This window comes from Loxodonta africana, chromosome 11, assembly GCF_030014295.1.
Source record: "Loxodonta africana isolate mLoxAfr1 chromosome 11, mLoxAfr1.hap2, whole genome shotgun sequence".
NCBI lineage: Eukaryota > Metazoa > Chordata > Mammalia > Proboscidea > Elephantidae > Loxodonta > Loxodonta africana.
Window position 1 is genome coordinate 99,663,238 of NC_087352.1, and position 26,918 is coordinate 99,690,155.

General features: G+C 43.3%; 1 protein-coding gene across 3 annotated transcripts in view; it reads left to right on the plus strand.

Moving 5' to 3' along the window:
- The first annotated feature begins 206 nt into the window (after positions 1 to 206).
- The window catches only part of PTPRM (protein tyrosine phosphatase receptor type M), a 943,724-nt gene continuing 917,012 nt past the window's right edge, over positions 207 to 26,918 (plus strand). Inside the window, exon 1 of one of the 3 annotated variants that reach the window (XM_064294704.1) lies at positions 207 to 575. In XM_064294704.1, the coding sequence (XP_064150774.1) occupies positions 503 to 575 (73 nt within the window). In that variant the 5' untranslated portion in view covers positions 207 to 502. The remainder of the gene's footprint in view (positions 576 to 26,918) is intronic. The other 2 variants (XM_064294702.1, XM_064294703.1) reach the window with 2 other exon arrangements.

Here is a 26,918-nt window from a genome sequence, read left to right on the forward strand (position 1 = left end):
GCGCGGGCGCCGGCGTGACGTGGGCGCTCCCTCTGGCCGGCCTGCGGGCCCGCCAGTCAGTCGGAGAGGAACAGCGGGCGCGGACCCAGCGCGGACTCTGCCGCTCGGCGCCGCCGTGGGTCTGGGCTCGGCGGCCGGCTGGCAGGCGGCGGGCGAGGGCGCGCGGCCACGGGCACTGGCACGGCGGCGCCCCAGCGCTGGTCCCGAGTAGGGCAGACGAGACGCGGCGGGAGCAGCGGTGGCCGGCTAGCCGAGGAGATTTGGCCCCGGGGGCGCGTCCGCACTCCCTCTCCTGGCAGCTCCGGCCGCGAGTGGAGTCGGGGCCGGGAGAGGACCAACCACCCTGCGCCCTTCGCCCCGAGTCGCGGAGTTCCGGACTTCTGCAACTGTTTGCACTTCTTTGGGGTTTGGGTTTGTGCCGCGGACCCCCTTCTTGCTGCATTCAACCCCCCGCCGCCCGGCCCCCTCCTCGCCCGGGGTCGGCCAGGCACGAGGCACCACCATGGGGCGACTTGGAACTTGGCTGGCGACTTTGGCCGGACTTTTGCTCACGGCCGGAGCGGAGACGTTTTCGGGTAAGCAGTTCGTCTGCCCGCACCGGGAGCCCGGGGCTGGAGCCGGGCGCTCGGGGCTGGAGAGACCAGGCGGCGCGCCTCCGGGTGGAGCCGCCCCGGAGCCGAAGGGACCGGCGGGCGGGAGGCCGCGCTCCGAGGCCGGGCGGAGGACCCCGGGCGGGGACCCTCGTCCCGGCGCCCCGCCCCCGCGGCCTGGGCTTGTCCTCGCTTTTGGGCAGCCGCCACACCGCGTCCCCCGCCGGCTCTCAAAGGAGCAGCGGAAAACTTTGCCTGAAGTTTGGAGCCTTAGCCCGCAGGGCCGGGGCTGCGGGCGCCCCGCGTGCCGCCCGGGGTGTGTGCGGCGCCGGGCTCCCCGCGGCGTGCGGCGGCGCCAGCCCCTCAGGTCCCCGCAGGTCCTGGCCGAGCGCTGGCAGGCAGGTCCTAGCGCGAGGGCTGGCAGCTCGGGCTCCGCAGGCTCCCTCCCCACCTTCGGCCACTAGCGGAGCGCCCCCTCCCATGGCAACTTGTTGACCCACGCGGGCTGCCGACGGCGCCAGGTGGGCTGGAGAGGGACTGGCAGTGTGAGTGTGTGGGCGCGTGTGTGAGCGCTCTGAGCCCCGAGGACCCCCACTGATGACAGGTTCTTTGGAGGGGAGTCGGGGTAGGCTCGGGCCAAATCCCGCGCAGCGTTCACCGAGGTTACCTCCAGAACCGCCGTCAGCTCCTGGAGGACACGCGTGGATGGGTGACACACGTTTGCACACTTTCTCATTTCCTTTCTCGTGTGTCCGAGTTTCATTAACTCAGGTCCACAGACTGTACTGGCGGTGGGATTTTTGCTTTTTCTTTAGATTAAAAACCGGTTGGCCTTAGGTTGGGAAATTGGTTTCTATGCTTATTCGGTAAGCTATGCTTTTTTTGATTTTATTTGATGCGGGACTTTTCACTAACAGTAAAGAGCATCCTTTAAACGTTGAAGGAGCATAGCCCTCTGGCCTGTGGAGACATACATTTGTACCTCCTGGGCATCGGGGACCCTGGCTGCTGGCCTTCTGCACACAGACTCCGGAGGTGCGGCTGATGTGTTGCGAGCCGCGGGACCCTCGCCCACAGTTGGTGCAGAGACTAGTGGAGTTTGTAGTTTTGGCTGATGGCTCTGTGCTTTGAAACCCAAACCAGCTTCATTAAAGACCTTTCCCCTAAGCTCAGTATAACCCTAATTGTCTGGCAATGCACATGTTACAGAGATTCTGTAAAGTGATACATTACTGTGTAGAAAAAAATGGATGCAGATTTTGGTCTGCATTCTTATTAGTGAGTTATGCAGTAGAACTTGGCAGCTTTAGAGCCTGGTAGCTCAGTAGTAGTAGAAGACAAGTTTGTGGGCCTTAATGATGGCTTTCTCTTTATGAAGATCTGTGACTGCCTGCCTGGGATTTACTTCAAGCTAAACTACTGTGTCACATATCATTTGGATGGATTTTTAAATTTTGTGCAAGGAGGGGAGATACATATTTATATAGTTTATTTATAAGATGGGTACCTCATCATTAAAAACGGTTTCAGCTTAGGTAGTACTGACTGGTTTCCTTGTTAAGGCTGATTTAAATTATCAGTCAAACCAAAAAAGACTTTTAGCAAAATTTAGCCCATTTTTTCTTTAGTAGGAAATAGGTATTTTAATTTGTATTGCCACAGCCATTGTTAGGAGTGTGCTTTCTTTTTATTTGGAGACCTTGGTATATTTCTAGGTAAGGGGGAAACGGAGGGGAGCAGTATCAGACAGCTTAAAAATTTTGGGAAAAAAACCTCTAAATTGGCACATTTTGCGTGTGCAAGCATCAGATACGTTGCAGTGCGTGATTTTTTTTTCTCTCCACTTTGTATTTTAGGTAGGGCAGGTATGAGGCGCTTACTGCTTTGGAAAAGTCAGGTGTTTCTGGTATGTTGGAAAGGTAAATTTTGATGCTATGCATGGCATTGACACTTTATTATTATTGTTTTTTAAACAATTCCTCTGGAAATTGTAATAGTTGGTTACTTCTCACCTGACACAGGAATAGATTTCAGAGACAAAGGAGCTTGGTTGTAAGTGTCTTGAGGGCAAAGCCATTTTTTTTTTTTTTTAACTTCTTGATGTCCTATAAAACACTTAGCGTAGAGCCTTTTACCTAACAGGTCTTAGTATGTTTTCTAATAAATTACCAATACGCATAGTAATCATTTGCACACATTCAAATTCTGTTCGAAGTGACTGATATAAAACAGAGACAGGCATGGTTGTTCAAAGTTACCCGTGGCTTGCATTTCCTTTCATTTAAAGTGAACATTATCCGCAAGAGATTCTCTTTAGCCCATCTGATAGATGAAATCAGTGGAAGCTTTTTTGTGTGACTAAGATTTATATACAGGATACTTAGCTTATGTGCTCTTGGGATTGGTTCGAAATTGATAACATTGCTATTTAACTATTCCTGGAGGTGGACTGCGCATAATTTGGATACTGGATGTTAAAAATAAAGTGCTAAACTTACTAGAAGAAAAAATAAAACGTTTAGGATTTTGCCCATGAGGTCTTGTATTTACCATCAACATTTTATTTTAAGAAAGGTTTCCATTCTTTACAGTTCTAATATATCCAGGCAAAATAGCAGAGGTTCACCTTCTGTCTTCTAGATTTTTCATCTCCATTAAAAATAATTTTTGGAAGTAGGTATATAACGAAGATGTGAGCAAGAAATTTAAAGCCTTTTACTTTTGCTTGAAATTCTCTTCTTCATTGTGAGAAGCCAAATATTTGGCAGGTTATTCCTCTTTGACTCAATTTCTTAAATCCAAGTCATTATATATATATATATAAAACAAGTTTTGGTTTGCAGAAGTAGAAATACAGACTTGACCCTTTATTTCAACTACAGTGTTGTGGAATAGATTAACACTTAATATAATTTTGCAAATTTGGGATTTTTGTGGAGAAATTAATTTTTTTAAATGCTTTTTTATAAGGGCATTAGTGGGGACATTGATGAAATCTGAATCAAGTCTATAGTTCAGTTAATATTATCCCACTGTTGATTTCTTAGTTTTGATAATTGTACTATGGTTATGTAAGGTGTTAGCATGAGGAGAAGTGGGATGAAAAGCATATTTGAACTCTTTGTACTATTTTTTTCAACTCTTTAAGTCTAACATTATTTCAAAAAATAAAAATTTTAAAGCACTCTTTTGTAAAAAGAGGGTATAGATTTATTTGGTAGTTTGAGTCTTTTTTTTTTCCTAAGTAACCATAGTCATGTAATTTTAAGTTTTGTGGTACTTCAAATAGATTGATAATTGATATGATGAAAATACAAATTTAAAACTGTGAGCCTGAAAGAAATGGCAGGAAGTTACTGTAACATTTTTAGTGTAATATATATGTAAAGAAGTTTTGCTTGAGCAAAAGAAATTGTTCTGATCAAGAAATTTATAGGTTTTAATCTTATGTTTTCAAAGGGTTACTTTACAAGTTTTCAGAAAAGAGTTTAATTAACATATAGTGATGGTCTCTGAATTCAGAGAACACTAATAACAGAAGAGTAGACAAGTTGTGGGATGACTTCAAGGACATCATACATGAAGAAAGCAAAAGGTCATTAAAAAGACAGAAAAGACCAAAATGGATGTCAGAAGAGACTCTGAAACTTGCTCTTGAAAATAGAGTAGCTAAATCAAAAGGAAGAAATGAAGTAAAAGAGCTGAACAGAAGATTAAAAAGGGTGGCTGTAGAAGACATAGTAAAGTATTATAATGACATGTGCAAAGACCTGGATTTAAAAAAACAAAACGGAAAAACACACTCGGCATTTCACAAGCTGAAAGAACTGAAGAAGAAATTCAAGCCTTGAGCTGCAATATTGAAGGATTCTATGGGCAAAATATTGAGTGATGCAGGAAGCATCAAAAGAAGTTGAAAGGAATACACAGTCACTGTACTAAAGAGAATTGGTTGACGTTCAACCATTTCAGGAGGGTAGCATATGATCAGAACCGAAGGTACTGAAAGAAGAAGTCCAAGCTGCACTGAAGGCATTGAGGAAAAACAAGGCTTCAGGAATTGACAGAATACCAAGTGAGGTGTCTGAACAAATGATGCAAAACTGAAGTGCTCACTTGTCTATGCCAAGTAATTTGGAAGACAGCTACCTGGCGAGCCAACTGAAAGAGACCATATTCGTGGCCATTTCAAAGAAAGGTGACCCCACAGAATGTGGAAATCACCAAACAATATCATTAATAGCACACACAAGTTAAAATTTTGCTGAAGATCATTCAAAAATGGCTATAGCAGTACACTGACAAGAAACTACCAGAAATTCAAGCTGGATTCAGAAGAGGATGGGAATGAGGGATATGATTGCTGATGTCAGATGGATCCTGGCTGAAAGCAGAGAATATCAGAAAAATGTTAACTGTGTTTTATTGACTAGACAAAGGCATTTGACTGTGTAGATCATAACACATGATGGATAACATTGTGAAGAATGGGAATTCCAGAATACTTAATTGTGCTCATGTGGAACCTGAACCTGCCAAGAGGCAGTCCTTGGAAGGGGATACTGCATGGCTTAAAGTCAGGAAAGGTGCTCATCAGGGTTGTATACTTCCAGCATATTTATTCGGTCTGTATGCTGAGCAAATAATCTGAGAGACCAGATTGTAAAAAGAAAAATGGGGCGTTAGGATTGGAGGAAGATGCATTAATAACCTGTGATATGCAGATGACACAGCCTTGCTTGATGAAAGTGAAGAGGACTTGAAGCACTTACCGATGAAGATCAAAGACTACAGCCTTCAGTATGCATTACGCCTCAACAAAAAGAAAACAAATCCTTACAACTGGACCAATAAGCCACATCATGATAAACAGAGAAAACACTGAAGTTGTCAAGGATTTCATTTTACTTGGATCCACAATCAATGCCCACGGAAGCAGCAGTCAAGAAATCAAACGACACATTCCATTGGGCAAATCTGCTGCAAAAGACCTCTTTAAAGTGTTGAAAACAAAGATGTCACTTTAAGGACTGAGGTGTGCCCTAACCCAGGCCATGGTAGTTTCAGTTACCTTATATGCATGTGAAAGCTGGACAATAGGTAAGAAAGACCGAAGAAGAATTGATGCCTTTGAATTATGGTGTTGGCAAAGAATATTGAATATACCATGGACTGCCAGAAGAACAAACAAATCTGTCTTGGAAGAGGTACAGCCAGAGTGCTCCTTAGAAGGGAGAGTAGCAAGGCTTAGTCTCAAGTACTTTGGACATTTTATCAGGAGGCACGTAGTATTTGGTAAAGTAGAGGGTCATTGAAAAAGGGCAAGACCCTCGTTGAGATGGATTGATACAATGGCTGCAGCAGTGTGCTCAAAAATAGCAATGATTGTGAGGATAGCACAGGACTGGGCAGCATTTTGTTCTGTTGTGCATAGGGTCGCTGTGAGTTGGAACTGACTCACTGGCACCTAACAACAACAACATATAATGATATGTGGATAAGTATGTATATAATCTGAGTAATTTTAATGATGTTTCCTTAATGAGATCATCACATGATCAACGAAAAAAGAAAGAAATCCTCAGTGAGATGAATTGACACAGTAACTGCACCGTGAACTCAGACACGCCAGAGAGTGTGAGGATGGCACAGCACCAGGCCACCCTCTGTTCTGTTATGCTTAAGGTCCAATCCACTATGAGTCGAAGCTGACTTCATGGCCACTGACACCACCAGCAGTAAAAACATATGAATCAAGTATGGCCTTTAGATTTCAGAAAAGTCAGTTTTTAAAATTTAAGTATTTCTGTAACAATTCTGTAAAAGTTGGTGGCTTTTTTTTGAAATTTTCCTAGTTCCGTAACAATTGTAATACAGTCTAGGATTTCATGGGCTGTGTTTACCTGTTTTGGGAGAGGAACTGTGTTTTGGATTAAGTATTGCTTTCTTTCAGTTTTTGTTTTAGACCTCATTACGTTTTCTAGAATAAGCATGTATTATCTAAATATCCTAAAACATAGTTTTCAGTTAGGGGGCCAGGCATTTTAGTGAGTTATATATTTTTTCAACAGTGTAACATTTTTTTTAAGGGTGGTGCCCACTGTGCTTTTTACTTTCTAAGATTCCTTGTCTTTGAAAACCAACTTTCCCACAAACTTTCTTACAGTTTTACATCTCAAATTGCTTATTATCATTTTGAGTACAACATAAACTTATTTTGTAAGTGAAGGAAGTTTTAATTATTAATGCTTTTCAAACTCCCTAATGAGCAATTTTGAAAAGACGCAAAACAACAGAACCTCCCGTTATAAGAGGATATAGCTTCTTGGGTTTCTAAAATACTGCAGTGGTTTTCAGTTTCGTCATCAAAAAGCTTGACTTTACACTGTAGCTTCAAAAAACCCAGTAGAAAAAAATAAGTAGGGCTGATGTTGGGTGGGGAATGGAAAGATTTTGTCATTAGCATTCCTAGCTCATCCATAGTCCGCCTCCCATTGGTGGGGCACCTGGAAAGGCCAGGGCATAATTAAGGGGCTGGGAGCTATGAGAAGAGAAATAAAACAGGGATGAGAAGAAAGGAGAGGTGTGCTCAAGGTGTGACAACATAACAGGGTGGGCAATCCTAGAGGGGGGTGGCTTACCCGTATGCCCTCTTTGCTGCTGGGACACGGAAAGTGAAGGTGGAAGAGAGCATCTAGACACCAGTCATGCAAATGAGTCCTTGTCATCAAGCGGGTGACCAGCGTGCAGTCAGATCACTCTGGTGCCTAGCACAGCTGTGGCTTCAGATGTCCAGCTGTGAGGTGTGAAGCAGGTGTGATGGCCAAGTGAGAGTGAGGTGTGGAGCAGGTGTGATGGCCAGCTCAGAATGAGGTGTGGAGCAGGTGTGATGGCCAGGTGAGAGTGAGGTGTGGAGCAGGTGTGATGGCCAGCTGGGAACGAGGTGTGGAGCAGGTATCACGGCTAGGTGAGAGTGAGGTATGGAGCAGGTATGATGGCCAGGTGGGAGTGAGGTGTGGAGCAGGTGTGATGGCCAGGTATGAGCGAGGTGTGGAGCAGGTGTGATGGCCAGGTGGGAGCGAGGTGTGGAGCAGGTGTGATGGCCAGGTGAGAGCGAGATGTGGAGCAGGTGTGATGGGAAAGTGAGAGCGAGGTGTGGAGCAGGTGTGATGGCCAGGTGAGACTGAGGTTGTAAGCAGGCCATTTGTGTTTAACCCTGTGATTCTCCGAACTTAGTGTGTGCAGGTCACCTGGAGTGCTCCTGCAAAATATTGATTCTAGACCAAGCCAGCGTGGTTCTGATGTTGAAGGCCTGTGGAGGTCCCACAGCTACCCCAGGTACAGACAGATGGGTTGGGGTCACATTTTGAGAGTAGCTCATAAAGTGTTGTCCTGGGGCCGGCAGCATCAGCCTCACCTGAGGACTTATTAGAAATGCGAATTCTCAGGCCTGGCACACTGAATCAGAAACTGTCTCCCCACCCCAGGTGATTCTGAGGCATCCTAATATTTGAGAACCATTGTTCTGAAAGAAAGGAGTCCTGGTGGCACACTGGTTAAAGTGCGCGGCTGCCAACCAGAAGGTCCGTGGTTTGAACCCATCAGCCAGCCGTGCAGGAGAAAGATGTGGCAGTCTGCCTCCGTAAGGACTTACAGCCTTGGAAACCCTATGGTGTCGCTGTGAGTCAGAAGTGACTTGATGGCAGTGGGTGGTTCTGAAAGAACAGGGATCCTCGTCCTGCATTATCAGCCTTCCTTAACAAGAGCTGAAAGGGAACTGGGCATGAAAATAACTCACGTTAATCACTAGCCTCTTGATTAACAGGGTCAAAATTATGAAATGGATTGTTGGATTGTGCATGACCCAGCCTGCCAGGTGAAACCACCACTGTGGTACTGCAAATAGTACCCTTACCTGGGGAAGATGATTGGATACCAAACCCAAACCCACTGCCGTTGAGTAGATGCCAACTCATAGTGACCCTACAGGACAGTGTAGAACTCCCCTACACGGTTTCCAGGGAGCACCTGGTGGATTCCAACTGCTGACCTTTTGGTTAGCAGCCATAGCTCTCGACTACTGCGCCACCAGGGTTTCCATATTGGACTTAGCCAGTTGTAAAACTAAAATGAAAAGAGTTTTCTGTACTTTTACCTACCACAGTATAAAATTTTGATTAAATTTTGCTGCACCAATTAGCCTTTGGAAATTTGCCTGAATCAATACTCTGTATAGAAAATATTTGTTGGCTTGTTGTAATAAGTGCATAGATGAGTGTGTTTTTTAAAAATTAATGCCTTTAATGCAAGTATGTATTTACCGAGTACTTAACTTTTTGTTAGGTGGTACCTGGGTGGGGTATGGGGATGACAAAGATAAGGTATAAAAAAAAAGGTATAGTTACCATAATTTTGAAAGTTGTCTATCTGGTAAAATTTTTAAAATCTGCCTTTTTAGGAGAGAACTGAAAATTAACATACGTAAGATTTGGAATTTTAATATGAAAATGCGGAACTTTGCCTTTGGAAATAAACTCAACTTTCAAATAAAAAATAAAAGGTTTTCATTATATATGTCTTTGAAGCACTGGCAGTGTGAATCCTAAAATAGAGCCTAGTTTTCCTGTCATCCACAAAAGAAGATCATTGCATCTCTGTCATTAAACACTCCAGACAAATAAAAGTGATTGTGATGTCACCGAACAGATTTACCTTGAAAACATTATCCTCAGACTTCCCAAGGAACATTGAAGAGAGCGCTTTTCACAAGGTGAACCTGCTTCCTACTCCTCCTGCTGTGGTCTGCTGTCGATCACTAGGTGTAGCTGTGTCCCCAGGCCCACCTGCCTGAGCCAGGATAGACCCAGCCTTGCGCAGGGACAGCTTCTGGGACTCATTTGCTTGTACTGAAAGTCACACTGTGCAGCAGACCTTCATATGTCTGGATGAGTGCCTCTGAGGGATAATACATTTAACTCTTTATTGTAAAATTAAATTTTTCAACTTTTAGTGGAAGTTAGAGTTCCATTAGCTGTATTGTTGTTTAGTTTGTTGTAGTTTGGCGTTGAACCAAAACAACATTAAATTCCTTTGTGATAATCTCACTCGTTTTTCTCTTTCTTTGCTATAAACATAAAGAAATACATATTTCTTTGCAGTGGAATTGGAAGTAGTAGTCTATATTTCCCAGCTAAGCAAGAGTTCACATTAACCATCAGGGCCTTCTTGACCAGGCTTCTTAGTAGTAGGAGACCAGAGAAGGAAGTAGGGTGAAAGCTGTGTGTAGGTGTGTAACCTGTGCATGGGTTGACTGGTAGACCACACTTACACCTGCAAGGTTATTTCTGCATCATTGCCATTTCACGTGTATAGTCAAGTTGTTAAAATGTGCATAGGAATCTGATCCAGCCATTTGTCCTGCTTAAAACTCTGAAGGCTAATGAGTCATTAAAAACTTTCTGTATGAAACAAAAATACAGTGGGAAGGTGGGTGATCTGGAAGAAGGCTGTGCTGTGTGAGTTAGAGCCGGGGCTGGTGGAGGAGGAAAGGACCTCACAGGCTAAAAGAGCACTTACCGCAAGACATACAGGGGAGAGCAGAATGAGAGCGGAGGGGCCAGAGTCTTGTCAAAACGGATAAGGTTCTGGAACCTCCCTCGGAGGAGAAGGCCACTGTTTAACAGAATGATTTATTTCAAACTTCAGCAGCCTGAGCAGAAGCGAAGCATTTATTTTTTATGGGCTGCAAAGCATAAAAGCTTATAGAGCATCAGTTTGTTTTCAGATGGGTGAATATTCATTTTAATCTCTTTTTCTATTCAATGTGCAGAAAGCAGATTTATGGCATACAGTGAAAAGAATGTTTTAGTTTGGTAGCTGTGGAAGATAGAGGTGTTAGGCCCCATTACTTCCTCCTTGCTTCCAGCTGTGGAATCAGAATGTGTTCACAGGTAGGCTTCTAATGGGCTAGAAGAAACCAAACCACACCCCTTTTACAGTCTATTTTTGATGGATCCTGTTTGCTGTCTTCTCAGTTTGAGTATCTTGAGGGACTTTATATCATGTCACAGCTACATGCTTGAAATGGACTTATTGTCATATTCTGCCTAGATGCATAATTATGAAGTGGTCTGATGCGTTTTTTCTAAAATAACTGTTGATAATCTACAAAGTCAGATGACTGAACCACGTCTAAGTATGGTAGTCACTTGGTGCATATTTGTGGAAGGGGTGAACCAGTGAATGCAGGTCCACTGAGAAACAGTCAGATGACTATGCTTACTGCTGTTTGTTTTTCCTCATTTTGAGTCTGAGTTTTCTAAGAATTTGAAATAAAATTAACACAAGAACCAGGCTGTGGGATTTGTGCTAAGTTCCGTTAGCAACTTATAGCTAGCTGGCCCTGGCGGTGCAGTGGTTAGGGGCTCAGCTGCTAACCAGGTCAGCGGTTTGAACGACCAGCTGCTTTGTGGGAGAAAGATGTGGCAGTCTGCTTCCATAAAGATTTATAGTCTCAGAACCCTATAGGACAGTTCTGCTCTGTCCTGTAGGGTCACTAGGCATCGGAGTTGACTCTATGGCAACGGGTTGGGTTTTTATACATTCAGTTGTTAAAGGAGAAAGTGTTGCTTTTTGGTAATTAAATATGTTAACGTAAGCCTGTAATCTTATGTATCATAAAAATTTATAAATCAGTTATTGCTATCGAGAAAAATTTCGATATACTGTTGATCACTAAAAGGTGAAGTTCAGTGTGCAGTAGAATCTGTTCTAGGGGGATTTGACTTAGTCACTGTTGAGGCAGGGAATAGTGTGTGTTATCTCTGCTGCTTTTTCTTTCTTATGAAGAATGAAGCTACCTCCACGGAGCTCAGGCTGCCCCGTGTGAAGGTCAGGCTCCCCCTCAGGTGGCAGGTGCGCTCTTCCTGCCTTTCTGTCATTCAGTGCCATGTGCTTCCCAATAGTACCACTCAGTCAGGACAGGCTACCTTGCCAGCAGTTTCATTAGCTCTGCTCGGTATTTCCTTGACTTCTGAAATCTGCACCACTCAACTTGGCTTATAGTTTCCACAGCAAGTCAGGGCATTATTATCAATTGTTATCGTTTTATGTACATATTTTGTGATTTGATGGGAACTCTATTCTGTCTGTGTCATCCCCTAGGTGTTGGTTCTGTAAGGAGCATCTCCTCTTGCTTCTGGTACTGTTTGGCGGGTGGGGAGGCTCTGTAATAGAGTTTGTTAAAGTCCCTCATAGGATGATCAGTATGTTGGGACTGTGGGCCTGTGTCTTCAGGGACATAGCATGGGGTGGGGTACAGGCAGTGATGTCAACCATGGGCCCCGAGGTGCTGGAGAAAGGACAGAGGCCCTGCAGTCAGGCTAGGTGCTCCTGGTTTTGATGCTGTCTCCACAGCTAAGTAGCCCTGTGACCTGGGGCATGCCATGCCATTTTACTGAGTCTCAATTTTCTTTTCTGGAAAAATACTTTGCAGGATTATTGTAAACACTAAATAAGAGAACCAAATGTTAGGAGGCATGTGGTGACAGGGCTGTGTCTGTTCAATTATCAGGGTGAGAGGTAGCCAGCCTCTTCTTTCATTCCCCATGTACGTTGAGTCAAAAGGGGTTGAATATTGGCAGTTTCATATGGTTCAAACTAATATATCCCTTTTCTAGGTCCAAGGCTTTGGTAGCAATGGTACTTGGAGGATGTAGAAGTAATGTGTGCGTATGTGTGGTTGTATACGTATATGTATTATAAACATATGGACAGTATTATCTTTTAAGAGAAAAAAGTCCTGAAATTAGCAAAGTTGGTCACCTCAGGATTGGCCCCGTGAGAAGCTGGCACCATGTCAGTGTGGTGGAAGGAAATGTTGGACTCACCTGAGGCTGTTGTTAAAAATGCAGATTCCTGTACCCCACAGACCTACTGAGTTTGATTCTCTGGAGTGGGGCCAGAGAAACTGGTAAAAAAAAAAGCATATCAGATGATTTTTTAAATATTGAAGAACTAGTAGTGGGAGAGTAGCGTGACTCCAAGATCCTGCCCTTGTAGAGAATTTATCACAGCTTTTTTTCTCTGGCTAGTGTTAAGAAAGCACCTGAGGAACATTACATAAACTTTAAACACCAACTTAAAATTGGATGGTAAGTATTTCTTTTGTGAAGCAGGGGTTTTCTGTGTCAGAAGAGAAAATGAACTATGAAACAAGACATTTTTTAGAAAATGATCAGCTTCATACCCATCTTCCGACTTGGCAATAGCCTTACATTTTTAGACTAGAGTGAAAGAATATATTTCAGAGTAATCAGAACACAGGTGATTTTAGATCTTTAAATGTGCAGATTTGTGCTGAATTTTAAGATGACTCATTCAGTGAAGATTATGAGACAAGATGATGTGGGAAATATTGTGGGAAGATTATTTTCCTGCACTTATTCCTTTACCTCGTGTTCATTGACATGGGTGGACATTGTAGAATAATTGCTGTTAGAGGCCATAAGCCCAAGCCAAAAGCTTGACAGTTTGGTTGTGGTAGTTGCTAAAAGGTTTACAAACCTCAAGATGGGTGTGCCAGGCTGTTAAAGCAGTTGAAATTTCCACTGACTCATCATTTTGGCCAAGGAAAAAGGTGCTTGTTGAAATGTAGTCCCCAGGAGAGGTGGCTCATTAAGTCGTCTTAAATATGTCATCTGTAACTAGCTGTTGCCTCCACAAGTTGACATCCGTAGACCTCCGATTTCTCACTTGTAAAATGAGACATTTGATTTAAGGACCAATAAGGTTTCTCCAGTCAGTGAGCGAGAACGAGGACTGTCATCCACTTGTGTCTTCGTTCAGGTTAGCATGTCAGATAGTGTGGTGCAAGAGAGCAGGACGGGGATCAGTGGGTCCTTTTAAAGATGACGATGGGAGAAATGTCCAGAACATTGAGTCTAATCTGAGGGAGTGCCTGACTGAGCATGAGGCTGCTGGCTAAAAGGAAGTGATGTTGCAGGGTTGTCTGAAGGACCTGAGGCGCTTGCTTCCACATTTGCCTGCGGTAGGCCTCTTCTGCTACACTGGGCACAGAGAAGCTCACTGTATCTCTCTGCACTGCAGAACGTGGTGAACGTTTGCAGGTGGCTGCCCCAGGCTCAGCAGCAACTAGACTGTCAAGGCCTGTGATTTTCCACCGAAATATTGGCAACATAAGAAGCCTTACTTACTTCAGGTGTTTAGAATTGATAGTAATAAGTGATAACCATGTTTTCAAGCACTGCGTTCTAAGTACCATGCTGAGCTACTTCTTCCAATTGCTGTAGAATCAGTTCCAACTCACGGTGACCCCGTGTGCGTCAGAATAGAACTGTGATCTGTAAGGTTTTCAATGGCTGATTTTTCAGAAGTAGATCTCCAGGCCTTTCTTCCAAGGTGGCTCTGCATGGACTTGAACCTCCAACCTTTCAGTTAGCAGCAGAGCGTATTATCCGTTTGTAACATCCAGGGACTCACTGTGCTGAGACAATCTGATATTCGTAACTTACTGCTGCACAGAAGCGAGCAACAGCTTGGCTGAGAGAGTCGGTGGAGGCTTCGGGAGGTACGACTGCTTCCACTCCTAATGCAGGCAGGCCCTCTGAATATGAGACACCTGCACTGTATTGTATCTCCCTCCACACACGTGCACACACACACCCACACATAACAAACACATACATACATATACATACACAAACACATACATACATAGACACACACACAATACACATACAATACACATAATACACATATACACACATACACAAATACACATACATAGACACAGATACACAGGAACACACACATACACATACATAAACACAAACACACACATACATAGACACACAATACACATACAATATGCATAATACGTATACACACATATGGAAATACACATACATAGACACACAGATACGCAGGAACACACACATCCAGAAACACACACATACCCATACACAAACAACACAGACACAATGCACACACACATGCACATACATGCATATACGTATATACACGCATATGCAGACACACACACACAAAGTTGTGTTTTACTGATTTACACTGGGATTTGATACCATTCACTTACTTGTATTGACTCAGTCTCTGGCACAAATGGTTAAGCACTTGACTACTACCCAAAAGGTTGGAAGTTAAAGTCCACCCAGAGGCACCTTGGAAGAAAGGGCTGGTGACCTACTTCTGAAAGGTCACAGGCACTGACAACCCTCTGGAGCACAGTTCAACTCTGACATACACGGAATCGCCATGAGTTGGAGTCGACTCGATGGCAGCTGTGTTATTTTATACCTGGATTGCAGTGTGCGCTAAGAAAATGTCTTTTTAAATGTAATGTCTGTTAGAAAGATGTTGAGGTCACATTTTATTATATGATATAGAATCTTTCAAATGACTTCCTAGGGAGATTTTTTCCTGGGTGTTAGTCCCAGGAAAAGATGTGGTTCTCTTGTGCTAGTTATATAACCCATCAATTCTTTCTCTCTTTGTGTTGGTGGTTGGTTAGGAAGCAAATTCAAATGTGCATTCTGTAGTGGATAGAACTTCTTTGATTTAATAGAAAGCCTAAGTGGAACTGGCATACATCAAAGGGAATTTGTTGGCTCCTGTAACAACAGAGGCCACAGTGGTTCCAGGGACTCAACAGTCTTTGGGATTCTGAGTCTTGATCTCTAAGCATCTTTCCTCTGTATGTAATGCTCCTAAGGAGTTACAGGCCAAATCCCTCCTGGGCAGAGAGATGCTGTACCCAAACAATAGAAAGCATTCCTGCCATTGGGCTTATTGTGCCATTTGTTTCCATTTTAACTTTATGTTCAGGTTGGACCACTTTGGGGCAGGGGCATGGTTTATTCCACACAAGCCACATGGATTAAGAGTGGGAAAATGCAAGTTTCTTTAAGGAAAGAACAGTTTGGTTGCCAGTTGAAGAAAGTGGATACTGTCCGGGCAAAAAGCCACAAAATACCCAGAGCCTAGATCTGTGCGAAAGAACTCATTTCTGGTACCCTTACCTGGCCCTATTCTTACTCTTTGCGTTTCTCACCTCATTCTGATTTGTCTTGCTGTATTTTATGTAGTATTATAAATGCATGAAGTCTGTTTGGAACAGGGTGGTAGTGGTGGCAGTGGGCCATAAATAAATATGAGTTCCAAGTCTTAACTTTGGAGTGAGTGTTCCCAGTGCAGCTTCTGTGCCTGCAGCATTTGGTTCCCTTCCTAACGACACCATGGGACTTTTGTAGCATGCTAACGATGAAGAACACAGGCATGAAAGATGCCAAGGAGGTCATCGGAGCCTAGTTCAGTATTTTCAGGCTGTTTTGAAAGCATCAATATCTTTTGACTAAGCAAAATTTTACATAGGTAGGTAGAAATGTATAAAAATATTTTGGTTAAACAAAATTTTATGTGGACAAATTAAAAAAAAAAAAAGTCTCTCCAAATTGAGAAACAAGGTATATTGGTTAGCTATTGCTGTGTGACAAGCTGCCTCAAAACTTAGTGGCTTACAGCAACCATTTATGTTTCACATCCCGTGGGTGGGTCTGCTTATCTAAGCTGGGTTGGGTATAGTTTATATATGTCTCTATTCAGCTGGTCTTGGCTGGGCTCTGTTGATGTTTTAGGATTGGGTAGCTGTAGGCTGGTCTAGAATGGCCTCGGCTAGGACAACTGGGCTTTCCTCTGTGTGGTGGTTTTTTATTCTTCAGCAGACAGAGTTTCCAGAGAGACAGCAGAAATTGTGCCAAGGCCTCTTGGCTCATACTTGGGAAGGGTACATCATCGCTTCTGCCTTATTCTTCTGGCCAAAGTCAATCACAAGGCCAGCTGAGAATCAAAACCGAGAAACCAAGCCAATTGCTGTTGAGTCAGTTTTGACTCGCGGTGACACCATGAGTGTAAGAGTAGAACTGCCTTCATAGGGTTTTCAGTGGCTGTGGTTATTCAGAAATACATCGCCAGGCCTTTTTTCTGACACACCTGTGGGTGGATTTGAACCAGCAACCTTTCAGTTGGCAGCTGTCTTAGTCATCTAGTACTGCTGTAACAGAAATGCCACAAGTGGATGGCTTTAACAAAGAAAAATTTATTCTCTCACAGTCTAGGAGGCTAGAAGTCCAAATTCAGGGTGCCAGCTCCAGGGGAGGGCTTCCTCTGTCTTTCGGGTCTGGGGCAAGGTCCTTGTTATCAATCTTCCCTGGTTGAGGAGCTTCTCAGCCCAAGGTCCCTGGGTTTAAAAAAAAAAAAAATTTTTTTTTTTTTGGTCTAAAGGATGCATTATTCTCCTGGCCCATGTCTCTCTGCTCTCTGCTCTCTTTTATATCTCAAAAGAGATTGACTTATGACAAAACCTAATTTTGTATATTCAGTCCTGCCTCATTAACATAACTGTTTCTAATCCTGCCTCATTAACATCATAGAGATAGGATTTACGAGAAAGAAAAATCACATCAGACGACAAAATGGTGGACAGTCACATAATACTGGGAATCATGGACTAGTCAAGTTAATATGAATTTTTGGGGGAAACAATTCCATCTGTAACAGGAGCTGAGTGCTTTAACCTTTCTCACCACCCAGGGCTCCACATAGAATCAAGAGGCGGGGGTGGGGGGAGGGGACCTGCAAGGTCTCACTTAAGGGGTGTGAATACAGGAAAGGGTGGAGAGTTGAGCCCATTTTGCAGTCAGTTTTCCATGCAAGAGCCTCCCAGAGCCCAGCACACGTGACCTGAGATGCCTTTGCTTTGTACAACACAGTTTAGATATAACTGGCGGGATAAGAGAAAGGAATTTGGGGTTGCAAGGCCTGCATTCCAGGGCCAACTTTGCCACTCAACTGTCATCTGAGGGAGGAGGTTGTTAAACGTCAGTGAACTCACTGAGTTCCTTATCTGCAGATAAGGTTATTCATTGGCATTCAGGGTTGCTTCAGAGATCAACCATGATAAAAAACAAACAAAATGATAAGGTACTGTGTATAAAAGAAACTTGTACGAACTGTCAGCCTCTGGGTCCATCCTGGAGGTGGTGATAACCTGATTAATCCTGAGTTTTCTTCTTGGCCTTGAAAGCCATTTTCGTAAACTCGGGGCCAGCTTCTTCATCTGTAAGGGGATACTATCTACTTCCTTGGTCATTCTGTGTAGACACAGTGCCGGGTATGTAATAGTTGCTGTTGTTGTTAGACCCTGATGACCCTGTTAACGGAATAAGGTTCTTGCCTCTCACTGGTCAAGAATGAGCAGGTAAGGCTCGTAGTTTTCCACGTGAGCAAAGCTTTATTCAAGAGGCTTGCAAGCGGAGACGGGGAGGCCCTAGCAATGTTTATCCTCATCTCACGGAACAAAAGACAGACCTGAGTTTTTAAAAGTTCTTGGGCAGGAAAAGATTCATGTTTAGTCATAGACATAGGTGGGGATACATAACTACGGTGCGTGCACAGCAGCTTTCCAAGGTGGCTCCTGTCCCAGAGGCCTCTGGGATTCATAGCAGGAGTTATTATGGGGTGTCGTGCCAGCACAGTCTCTTGCTTCCCCAGTTTGATTCCCCGGCTGGGGCCATAGCCCCTTACTGCCCCTGGTGGAAGGTCACACAGCAGTCACAGGTGGATGTTCTGCGCATGTCCCTGGGCCTGGTTTTCTCCAGCTGCTTTTGAAAGGCAACTTTAAAGAAGTTTGCGGGCTATTTTTAGATACCCTGCTCCATTGTTCTGGAGAATGGCTTTGTTTCTGCACCCTGGCCTATTTCTTGTTACTTTGTTTGCAGATATGGGGGCCCCTCTGTTCCTTGTCGTAATAAGTCTCTAGGTTCTATGCTTAACCACCTATTACCTCCCTGATAGTATAGTCTATTTCTCCTTCACTTGCTTCTCCTCTAACCACAGCAATCTCTTCGCTGTTTCTCAAACAGGCACCCTCTGATCTCAGGGCCTTTGCTCCCTGCCTTAACCCGGTGCAGTAACCTTGACCATTGCCTTGTCTGCAGACCCCAAGGGGGTATGGCTTTTTAGCTTGTAAGACATTTGTAAGACCAATTTGTAAATTTCCTGCTGTTTCATCCAGTTTCTGGGTGTACGGGAAAGCAAATATGAAAGGTGCATGTCCCCTGGGTGCTCGGCATCATGCTAGGTCATTTCCTATTATTTCATTTACTCTCCAAAGCAGTTGTATGAGGCGCAAATGGGACACTGCCATTTAATGGTTGATGGAACTGAGGCCCCAGCGCACTTCAGAAGGTTGCAGGCTGGGGTTTGGTCATTCTTGGTTCCCGGAGTTCCTTACCCCTGTGCCTCTTGGACCCAAAGTCAGTGTTCTTGTTTCCACCTGTTGGGTGCAAAGCACAGGTCATAATTTTCAACTGTGGCTTCAGCACTTGGTACAATTTTCCGTTTTGATGTTCAAAAACTATTGTAAAATTTGTGTAGCCCGGCAGCGTATTGTAGTTACTGCTATTTTACAACCCTATGAAATAGTAAATTAGAAAGGAAAATACTTAATGTCTTAGTAACTTGAATGACACTAATTGGTTAGGGACATTTATCTGTATTTTTTCATGAAGAAATAATAGGACAGAATGTCATTTTTCTCTGCGGTTTCCCATCCTTTAGATAGAATCGTGTCTTTGTCTGTGTTTGTTGTGTTTAGCCTCTGACTATCTGGTTAAGGTGAAAGGTGTAAATCCCTTGTCTGTATGCTTTAGTCATCTAGGGACAAAATGATACCAGGGTCAGCAATAATTTATTTTAAGACCTTTTGCTTCACGTGGAGGTGGGCAGGCCTTTGGAGATCGTTTAATCACCTTCTTTACAACAACTTAAAATTTCTTCTGCGATTTGACAAGGCAAAGAAAGCGTGTAATTTGTATTTGAAGGATTTAAAACAATCCAGTGAGTAAGTACCTCTTTGATATATCATAGTCTACAATGGTTATGATGTTTGATTGCTTATTTAAATCACCTTTTCTGCAAGATCATTGGGGAGAATTACATCAAAGTAAACTGTACATTAGCAAAAGTAGAATAAGGGGAATATTGGCATTTTTCAGAGTGATTTTTTAAAAAACTATGGATTCAGACTTTTTACCAAAATTATTTTTGAAATTGTGGTTGTCATTGACAGCTGGAAAATGATACATAAGTACTTTAGCTGAATGGATTCCTGACTGGGTGGAGAGAAAGTGAGGTGGCATGTTCATCATGAAAGATGAAATGGAGCCCTGGTAGTGCAGTGGCGAAGAGCTCAGCTGCCAACCAAACGGTGGGCAGTTTGAATCTAACAGTTGCTCCCTGGAAACCTTATGGGGCAGTTCTGCTCTGTCCTATAGGGTCGCTATGAGTTGGAATTGACTGGGTGGCAACGGGTCTGGTTCTGGTTTGGGTGGGTCCTAGTGTTTGGTTCTGCTCCTTGTAGCTATGATATCTGGGTTAGTTGTTTTCATAACAGTGACTCGTGTCCCCCAGTAGTAAGGTTGATATTTAATGACTACTTTACATACCTAAAAAATATTATGAGTATCTGATTTAGTAAGTAAAAAAATTGCTTTCTCAACTATAAAGTTCTGGATACCTGTGACCAGCTTTGCCCTTCCCCAGCCTCCTTTGGCTTTGACCCTCGGGGTTGCAACTTTGAGTCAGGAAGTTCTTGCACAGCTAACCTGCCTCTTCAGTCTCCTCCTAGGCCTGCTTTTTGTTAAACTAGAGAAGCAACTAACCATCAGGTGGCTGTTCTCTTTGTCGGTGTAACTGGGGAACTTGTTATCAAGTTCTCAGATTTCTAAGTGTAAAAAATTCTGTTGGCATGTTTTCCTCCTGGGCTGCTTTGTGGTTGCTTACTGTTTGTTCTTTTCTGGGCCTTGCCTCCCCTGAGATGACACGTATGTGCCTCAGTTGTACAGACTAGAACTAAGCACCGTGACAAGAGGTGGCCAGTGATTGAAGGGGAATATTCAAGAGTTGTTTGCAAGGCGTATCCTTTTCCAAAACTAAATGATTGTCTGGGACTAAGAGTGACATGCAGGAGATGAAGTCTTCCCACCTTATAAGTGGCTGCGCATTCTTCAGGAGAGGCCTCGTTTATGAATTCTGTGTTGAGGCCTGGGTCTTGCCCTGTGCTGGGGTATAAAGGATGTAAGGATGCCCAAGACAAGGGTTTTCCCTTATGGGGCTGGTAAAAAAATTAGAGGGGCATACAGGTAAGCTGAGCCTTCAATTTCTAAATAGGAGTAGAAAGTCTGGAAATTGGTGAGGGAGAGCAGGGGCGATTCCCCCCAGGTAGGCCTGCAGCAGAGCTGGAAGCTGAGCCTGCAGGAAGAAGATTGGTGAGAAAACCTGGGGTTGCTCCAGGATCAGGGAACACCTTGCTGGGAATCTCATGAGGCGGTCAGGCGCTACTCAGGTAGAAGAAAGCAAATAAGCCTTCAGTTATTATTTTTTAAAACGGGTTGCGTCTTTTTAGCAAGTGTGTCTTTTTAAGGTAGTGGTCATCTCCTTATAGTAGATGCAGAAAGGACAAGGCCTTGGAAATTCAAGAGAACAGAGTTTTAATAGTTTTTTTTTTTCTTTAACTAAAAGATTGTGTTGATGGTGGCCTCCTGTTTCTATGCAGCAGATGATATGTACTGTTGCATTTAGAGATCTTAAGAAAAAGTGGCAAACTAAACAGATGTATGGATTCCCCTGGACCGATATTACTCTTCTTATGGTAGGATTGGAACCCTGGTGACGCAGTGGTTAAGAGCTCAGCTGTTAATCAGAAAGTCAGCAGTTCAAATCTACCAGCCATTTCTTGGAAACCCTACAGGTCATTTCTACTGTGTCCTGTAAGGTTGCTATGCGTTGGAATCTACTCCACGGCATCGTCTGGTTTTGGTTCATGGTAGGGTTGTATATAAGTGGATAGGCTACTTATCATTATATCTCTGCTCCGAAGGATGTGGACAGGACAGTGGGTATTGATGCAGATACAGTGAATGGTAAGCGAATTTGTAATCACTATCGCGTTTGTGTCAGGTACTTCTTGCTGCTTCATCTGTTTGATTTCTAATCATCACACTGATATTGTTATTTACCATAGACTCAGCCCCAACTCATGGCCACCCCCACGCACAATGGAATGAAGCACTGCCTGGCTCTGTTCCATCCCACCATGATGGATTGTAATTTTCATTGGCCGATTTTTAGACGTATATAGCCAGGCCTTTCTCCCTAGTCTGACTTAGTCTTGAAGCGCCACCGACATCTGTTCAGCATCATAGCGACACACAAGCATTCGCTGACTGACGGGGGTGGCTGCACATGAGGTGCTTTGGCCAGAAGTTGAACCTGCATCCCCCACGTGGAGGCGAGAATTCTACCACTGAACCACTGATGCCCCTATAATTAAGTGTAAAAGAATAATATGAATACAACAGAACAATTAAGACCTATTTAAACAACTAGGGTTTTCGGAGGCAGTGTTCTAAGTGCTTTATTTTTACATGTATCACCTGACTCAGCACTCATAAAAAAAGCCTGTTGGGTCGAGTGGATTCTGACTCACAGTGACACTATAGGACAGAGTAGAACTGCCCCGTGGGGTTTCCAAGGGGCAGCTGCTGGATTCAAACTGTTGACTTTTTGGTTAGCAGCCAAGCTCTTAACCACTGCAGGGGCAGGGTGTCTTAGTACTCATAGCAACCTAAACTGCCCCCATTTTACAGGTTTGGGAATCAGCTCACAGGCTAAGCAAAGCGACCCAGGTCAGGCTAGCTGTAAGGGCAGAGCTAGGGTTTGACTTGGATCAGCCTGACTCAGAAGTCACAGTACCTGTGAGGGCTTTGTTTTGGAGAGCGTAGCCTGCGTTGGACAGGCCCCGCACACACCATGAACTTAACCTAGTTGGGTCTCAAGACCCTGAATCTGTTTGAATGCTTTCCTTTTAGCTGATCAGCTAGGAGTCTAGTGCGGGGGATGGATGGCTTGGGTGTAAAGGGCAAAGGGCATGGGACCCTGAATAACAGACTCAGGCACGGAGGGGAACGCTCATTCTCGGGACGCTTAATCAGGGTGGTCTTTTTATTTTGGAGGGTATTTGGATATTTTAAAATAGTCAACAGATAGGCGACTATATTGTAACATAATCAGCAAAATGGTTGGGGTCAGGAACAAGTACAGGAATTGATTTTGCTTTATGAAGTAATTTTCCCGAGCAAGGATGCTGGTAAGTTCCAAGACCTGTGGGGACTGATGCTGGGTGGTCCTCTGACTTTGATGTTTGTATGTGTCTAATAAAAGAATTGTGAGAATCTGGGCATTCCTTGCACACTGATAAGTTCAAATCTGAAAATTTCATCATATGTTTATACAGTTGAGAAGGAGAGAATTTCTGCCTTGTCAGAAAAATTGATACTTTAAAGATTTTACAAAAGTCTTTTAAAGATACCCATCAGAGCAGAATCCAAATACCCAAAGCATTTGATACTGTCTATTGTCCATTTAAAAATACATGAGCAAGCTTTTATTTAATTGAGAGAAATTTTACATCCTTAATTTTGTCCTTTTCCGTAGACTCTTATCCTATTACAAAGCCTTTTACTGATTACTTTTCTACTTCTCTGCAACAAAATATGTATAAAATTGAAAATTTAATTCTGTCTTTAATTTTCTGGGGCCATAAAGCTCTAAGTACTAAATTTATCTAGTTGAATTATTATTGGAAGTATTAGTATACAATTGAATAATTGTTAAATCTCTTATAAATGTATCATAAATTACTTGGGCTTTTAAAAAATAGTTCATATTCCTGTGGATAGATATTTTTTACTGCTAGAATAAAACAGGGTTAAAAATCAATTCTGTCTCCAGTTTTCTTTTTCTTTTTTTGTGCTTTAAGTGAAAGTTTACAAATAAAGTCAGCCTCTCATAAAAAATTTATATATACCTTGCTATGTACCCCTAGTTGCTCTCCCTTTAATGAGACAGCACACTCCTCTCTACAGTTTATTCCCCATGCCCATTCAGCCAGCTTCTGTCCCCCTCTGCCTTCTCATCTCGCCTCCAGACAGGAGCCGCCCACACAGTCTCATGTGCCTACTTGAGCCAAGAAGCTCACTCCTCACCAGTATCATTTTCTATTTTATAGTCAAGTCTACTCCCTGTCTGAAGGGTTGGCTTTGGGAATGGTTGCAGTCTTGGGCTAACAGAAGGTTCAGGGACCATGACCTCCGGGGTCCTTCTAGTCTCAGTCAGACCATAAAGTCTGGTCTTTTTACAAGAATTTGAGGTCTGCATCCCACTGCTCTCCTGCTCCGTCAGGGATTCTCTGTTTGTGTTCCCTGTCAGGGCAGTCATTGGTTGTAGCCGGGCAGCATCTAGTTCTTCTGGTCTCAGGCTGATGTAGTCTCTGGTTTATGTGGCCCTTTCTGTCTCTTGGGCTCATAATTACCTTGTGTCTTTGGTATTCCTCATTCTTCTTTGCTCCAGGTGGGTTGAGACCAATTGATGCATCTCAGATGGCTGCTTGCTAGTGTTTAAGACCCCAGACGCCACTCACCAAAGTGGAATACACAATGTTTTCTTAATAGATTTTATTATGCCAGTTGACATATATGTTTCCTGAAACCATGGTCCCCAGACCTCTGCCTCTGCTATTCTGGCCTTTGAAGAATTCATTTGTATTCAGGAAACTTCTTTGTTTTTGGTTTAGTCCAGTTGTGATTACCTCTCCTGTATTTTGTGATGTCTTTCCCTTCACATAAAATAGTTCTTGTCTACTATCATACCCCTCTCCCTCCCTCCCCCATCTTATAACCATCAAAGAATATTTTCTTCTCTGTTTAAACTATTTCTCCAGTTCTTATAATAGTGTTCTCATACAATGCTTGTCCTTTTGCAACTAATTTCACTCAGCATAATTCCTTCCAGATTCATCCATGTTATGAAATGTTTCTGGATTCATCATTGTTCTATATTGTAGTATTCCATTATGTGAATATAACAATTTATTTATCCATTCATCTGTTAATGGGCACCTTGGTTGCATCCATCTTTTTTTTTTTTGGATTTTTTTTTTTAATAACTTTTATTAAGCTTCAAGTGAACGTTTACAAATCCAATCAGTCTGTCACATATAAGTTTACATACATCTCACTCCCTACTCCCACTTACTCGCCCCGTCTTGAGTCAGCCCTTTCAGTCTCTCCTTTCTTGACAATTTTGCCGGCTTCCCTCTCTCTCTATCCTCCCATCCCCCCTCCAGACAAGAGTTGCCAACACAATCTCAAGTGTCCACCTGATATAATTAGCTCACTCTTCATCAGCGTCTCTCTCCCACCCGCTGACCAGTCCCTTTCATTTCTGATGAGTTGTCTTCGGGGATAGTTCCTGTCCTGTGTCAACAGAAGGTCTGGAGAGCATGGCCGCCGGGATTCCTCCAGTCTCAGTCAGACCATTAAGTTTGGTCTTTTTATGAGAATTTGGGGTCTGCATCCCACTGATCTCCTGCTCCCTCAGGGGTCCTCTGCTGTGCTCCCTGTCAGGGCAGTCATCGATTGTGGCCGGGCACCAACTAGTTCTTCTGGTCTCAGGATGATGTAGGTCTCTGGTTTATGTGGCCCTTTCTGTCTCTTGGGCTCTTAGTTGCCGTGTGGGTTTGGTGTTCTTCATTTTCCTTTGCTCCAGGTGGGTTGAGACCAATTGCTGCATCTTAGATGGCCGCTTGTTAGCATTTAAGACCCCAGACGCCACATTTCAAAGTGGGATGCAGAATGATTTCATAATAGAATTATTTTGCCAATTGACTTAGATGTCCCCGCAAACCATGTTCCCCAGACCCCCGCGCTTGCTCCGCTGAGCTTTGAAGCATTCATTTTATCCCGGAAACTTCTTTGCTTTTGGTCCAGTCCAATTGAGCTGACCTTCCATGTATTGAGTGTTGTCTTTCCCTTCACCTAAAGCAGTTCTTATCTACTGATTAATCAATAAAAAACCCTCTCCCACCCTTCCTCCCTCCCCCCCTCGTAACCACAAAAGTATGTGTTCTTCTCAGGTTTACTATTTCTCAAGATCTTATAATAGTGGTCTTATACAATATTTGTCCTTTCGCCTCTGACTAATTTCGCTCAGCATAATGCCTTCCAGGTTCCTCCATGTTATGAAATGTTTCAGAGATTCGTCACTGTTCTTTATCGATGCGTAGTATTCCATTGTGTGAATATACCACAATTTATTTACCCATTCATCCGTTGATGGACACCTTGGTTGCTTCCAACTTTTTGCTATTGTAAACAGAGCTGCAATAAACATGGGTGTGCATGTATCTGTTTGTATCAAGGCTCTTGTATCTCTAGGGTATATTCCTAGGAGTGGGATTTCTGGGTTGTATGATAGTTCTATTTCTAACTGTTTAAGATAACGCCAGATAGATTTCCAAAGTGGTTGTACCATTTTACATTCCCACCAGCAGTGTATGAGAGTTCCAATCTCTCCGCAGCCTCTCCAACATTTATTATTTTGTGTTTTTTGGATTAATGCCAGCCTTGCTGGTGTGAGATGGAATCTCATCGTAGTTTTAATTTGCATTTCTCTAATGGCTAATGATCGAGAGCATTTTCTCATGTATCTGTTGGCTGCCTGAATATCTTCTTTAGAGAAATGTGTGTTCATATCCTTTGCCCACTTCTTGATTGGGCTGTTTGTCTTTTTGTGGTTGAGTTTTGACAGAATCATGTAGATTTTAGAGATCAGGCGCTGGTCGGAGATGTCATAGCTGAAAATTCTTTCCCAATCTGTAGGTGGTCTTTTTACTCTTTTGGTGAAGTCTTTAGATGAGCATAGGTGTTGATTTTTAGGAGCTCCCAGTTATCGGGTTTCTCTTCATCATTTTTGGTAATGTTTTGTATTCTGTTTATACCTTGTATTAGGGCTCCTAGGGTTGTCCCAATTTTTTCTTCCATGATCTTTATCGTTTTAGTCTTTATGTTTAGGTCTTTGATCCACTTGGAGTTAGTTTTTGTGCATGGTGTGAGGTATGGGTCCTGTTTCATTTTTTTGCAAATGGATATCCAGTTCTGCCAGCACCATTTGTTAAAAAGGCTATCTTTTCCCCAGTTAATTGACACTGGTCCTTTGTCAAATATCAGCTGCTCATACGTGGATGGATCTATGTCTGGGTTCTCAATTCTGTTCCATGGGTCTATGTGTCTGTTGTTGTACCAATACCAGGCTGTTTTGACTACTGTGGCTGTATAATAGGTTCTGAAGTCAGGTAAGGTGAGGCCTCCCACTTTCTTCTTCTTTTTCAGTAGT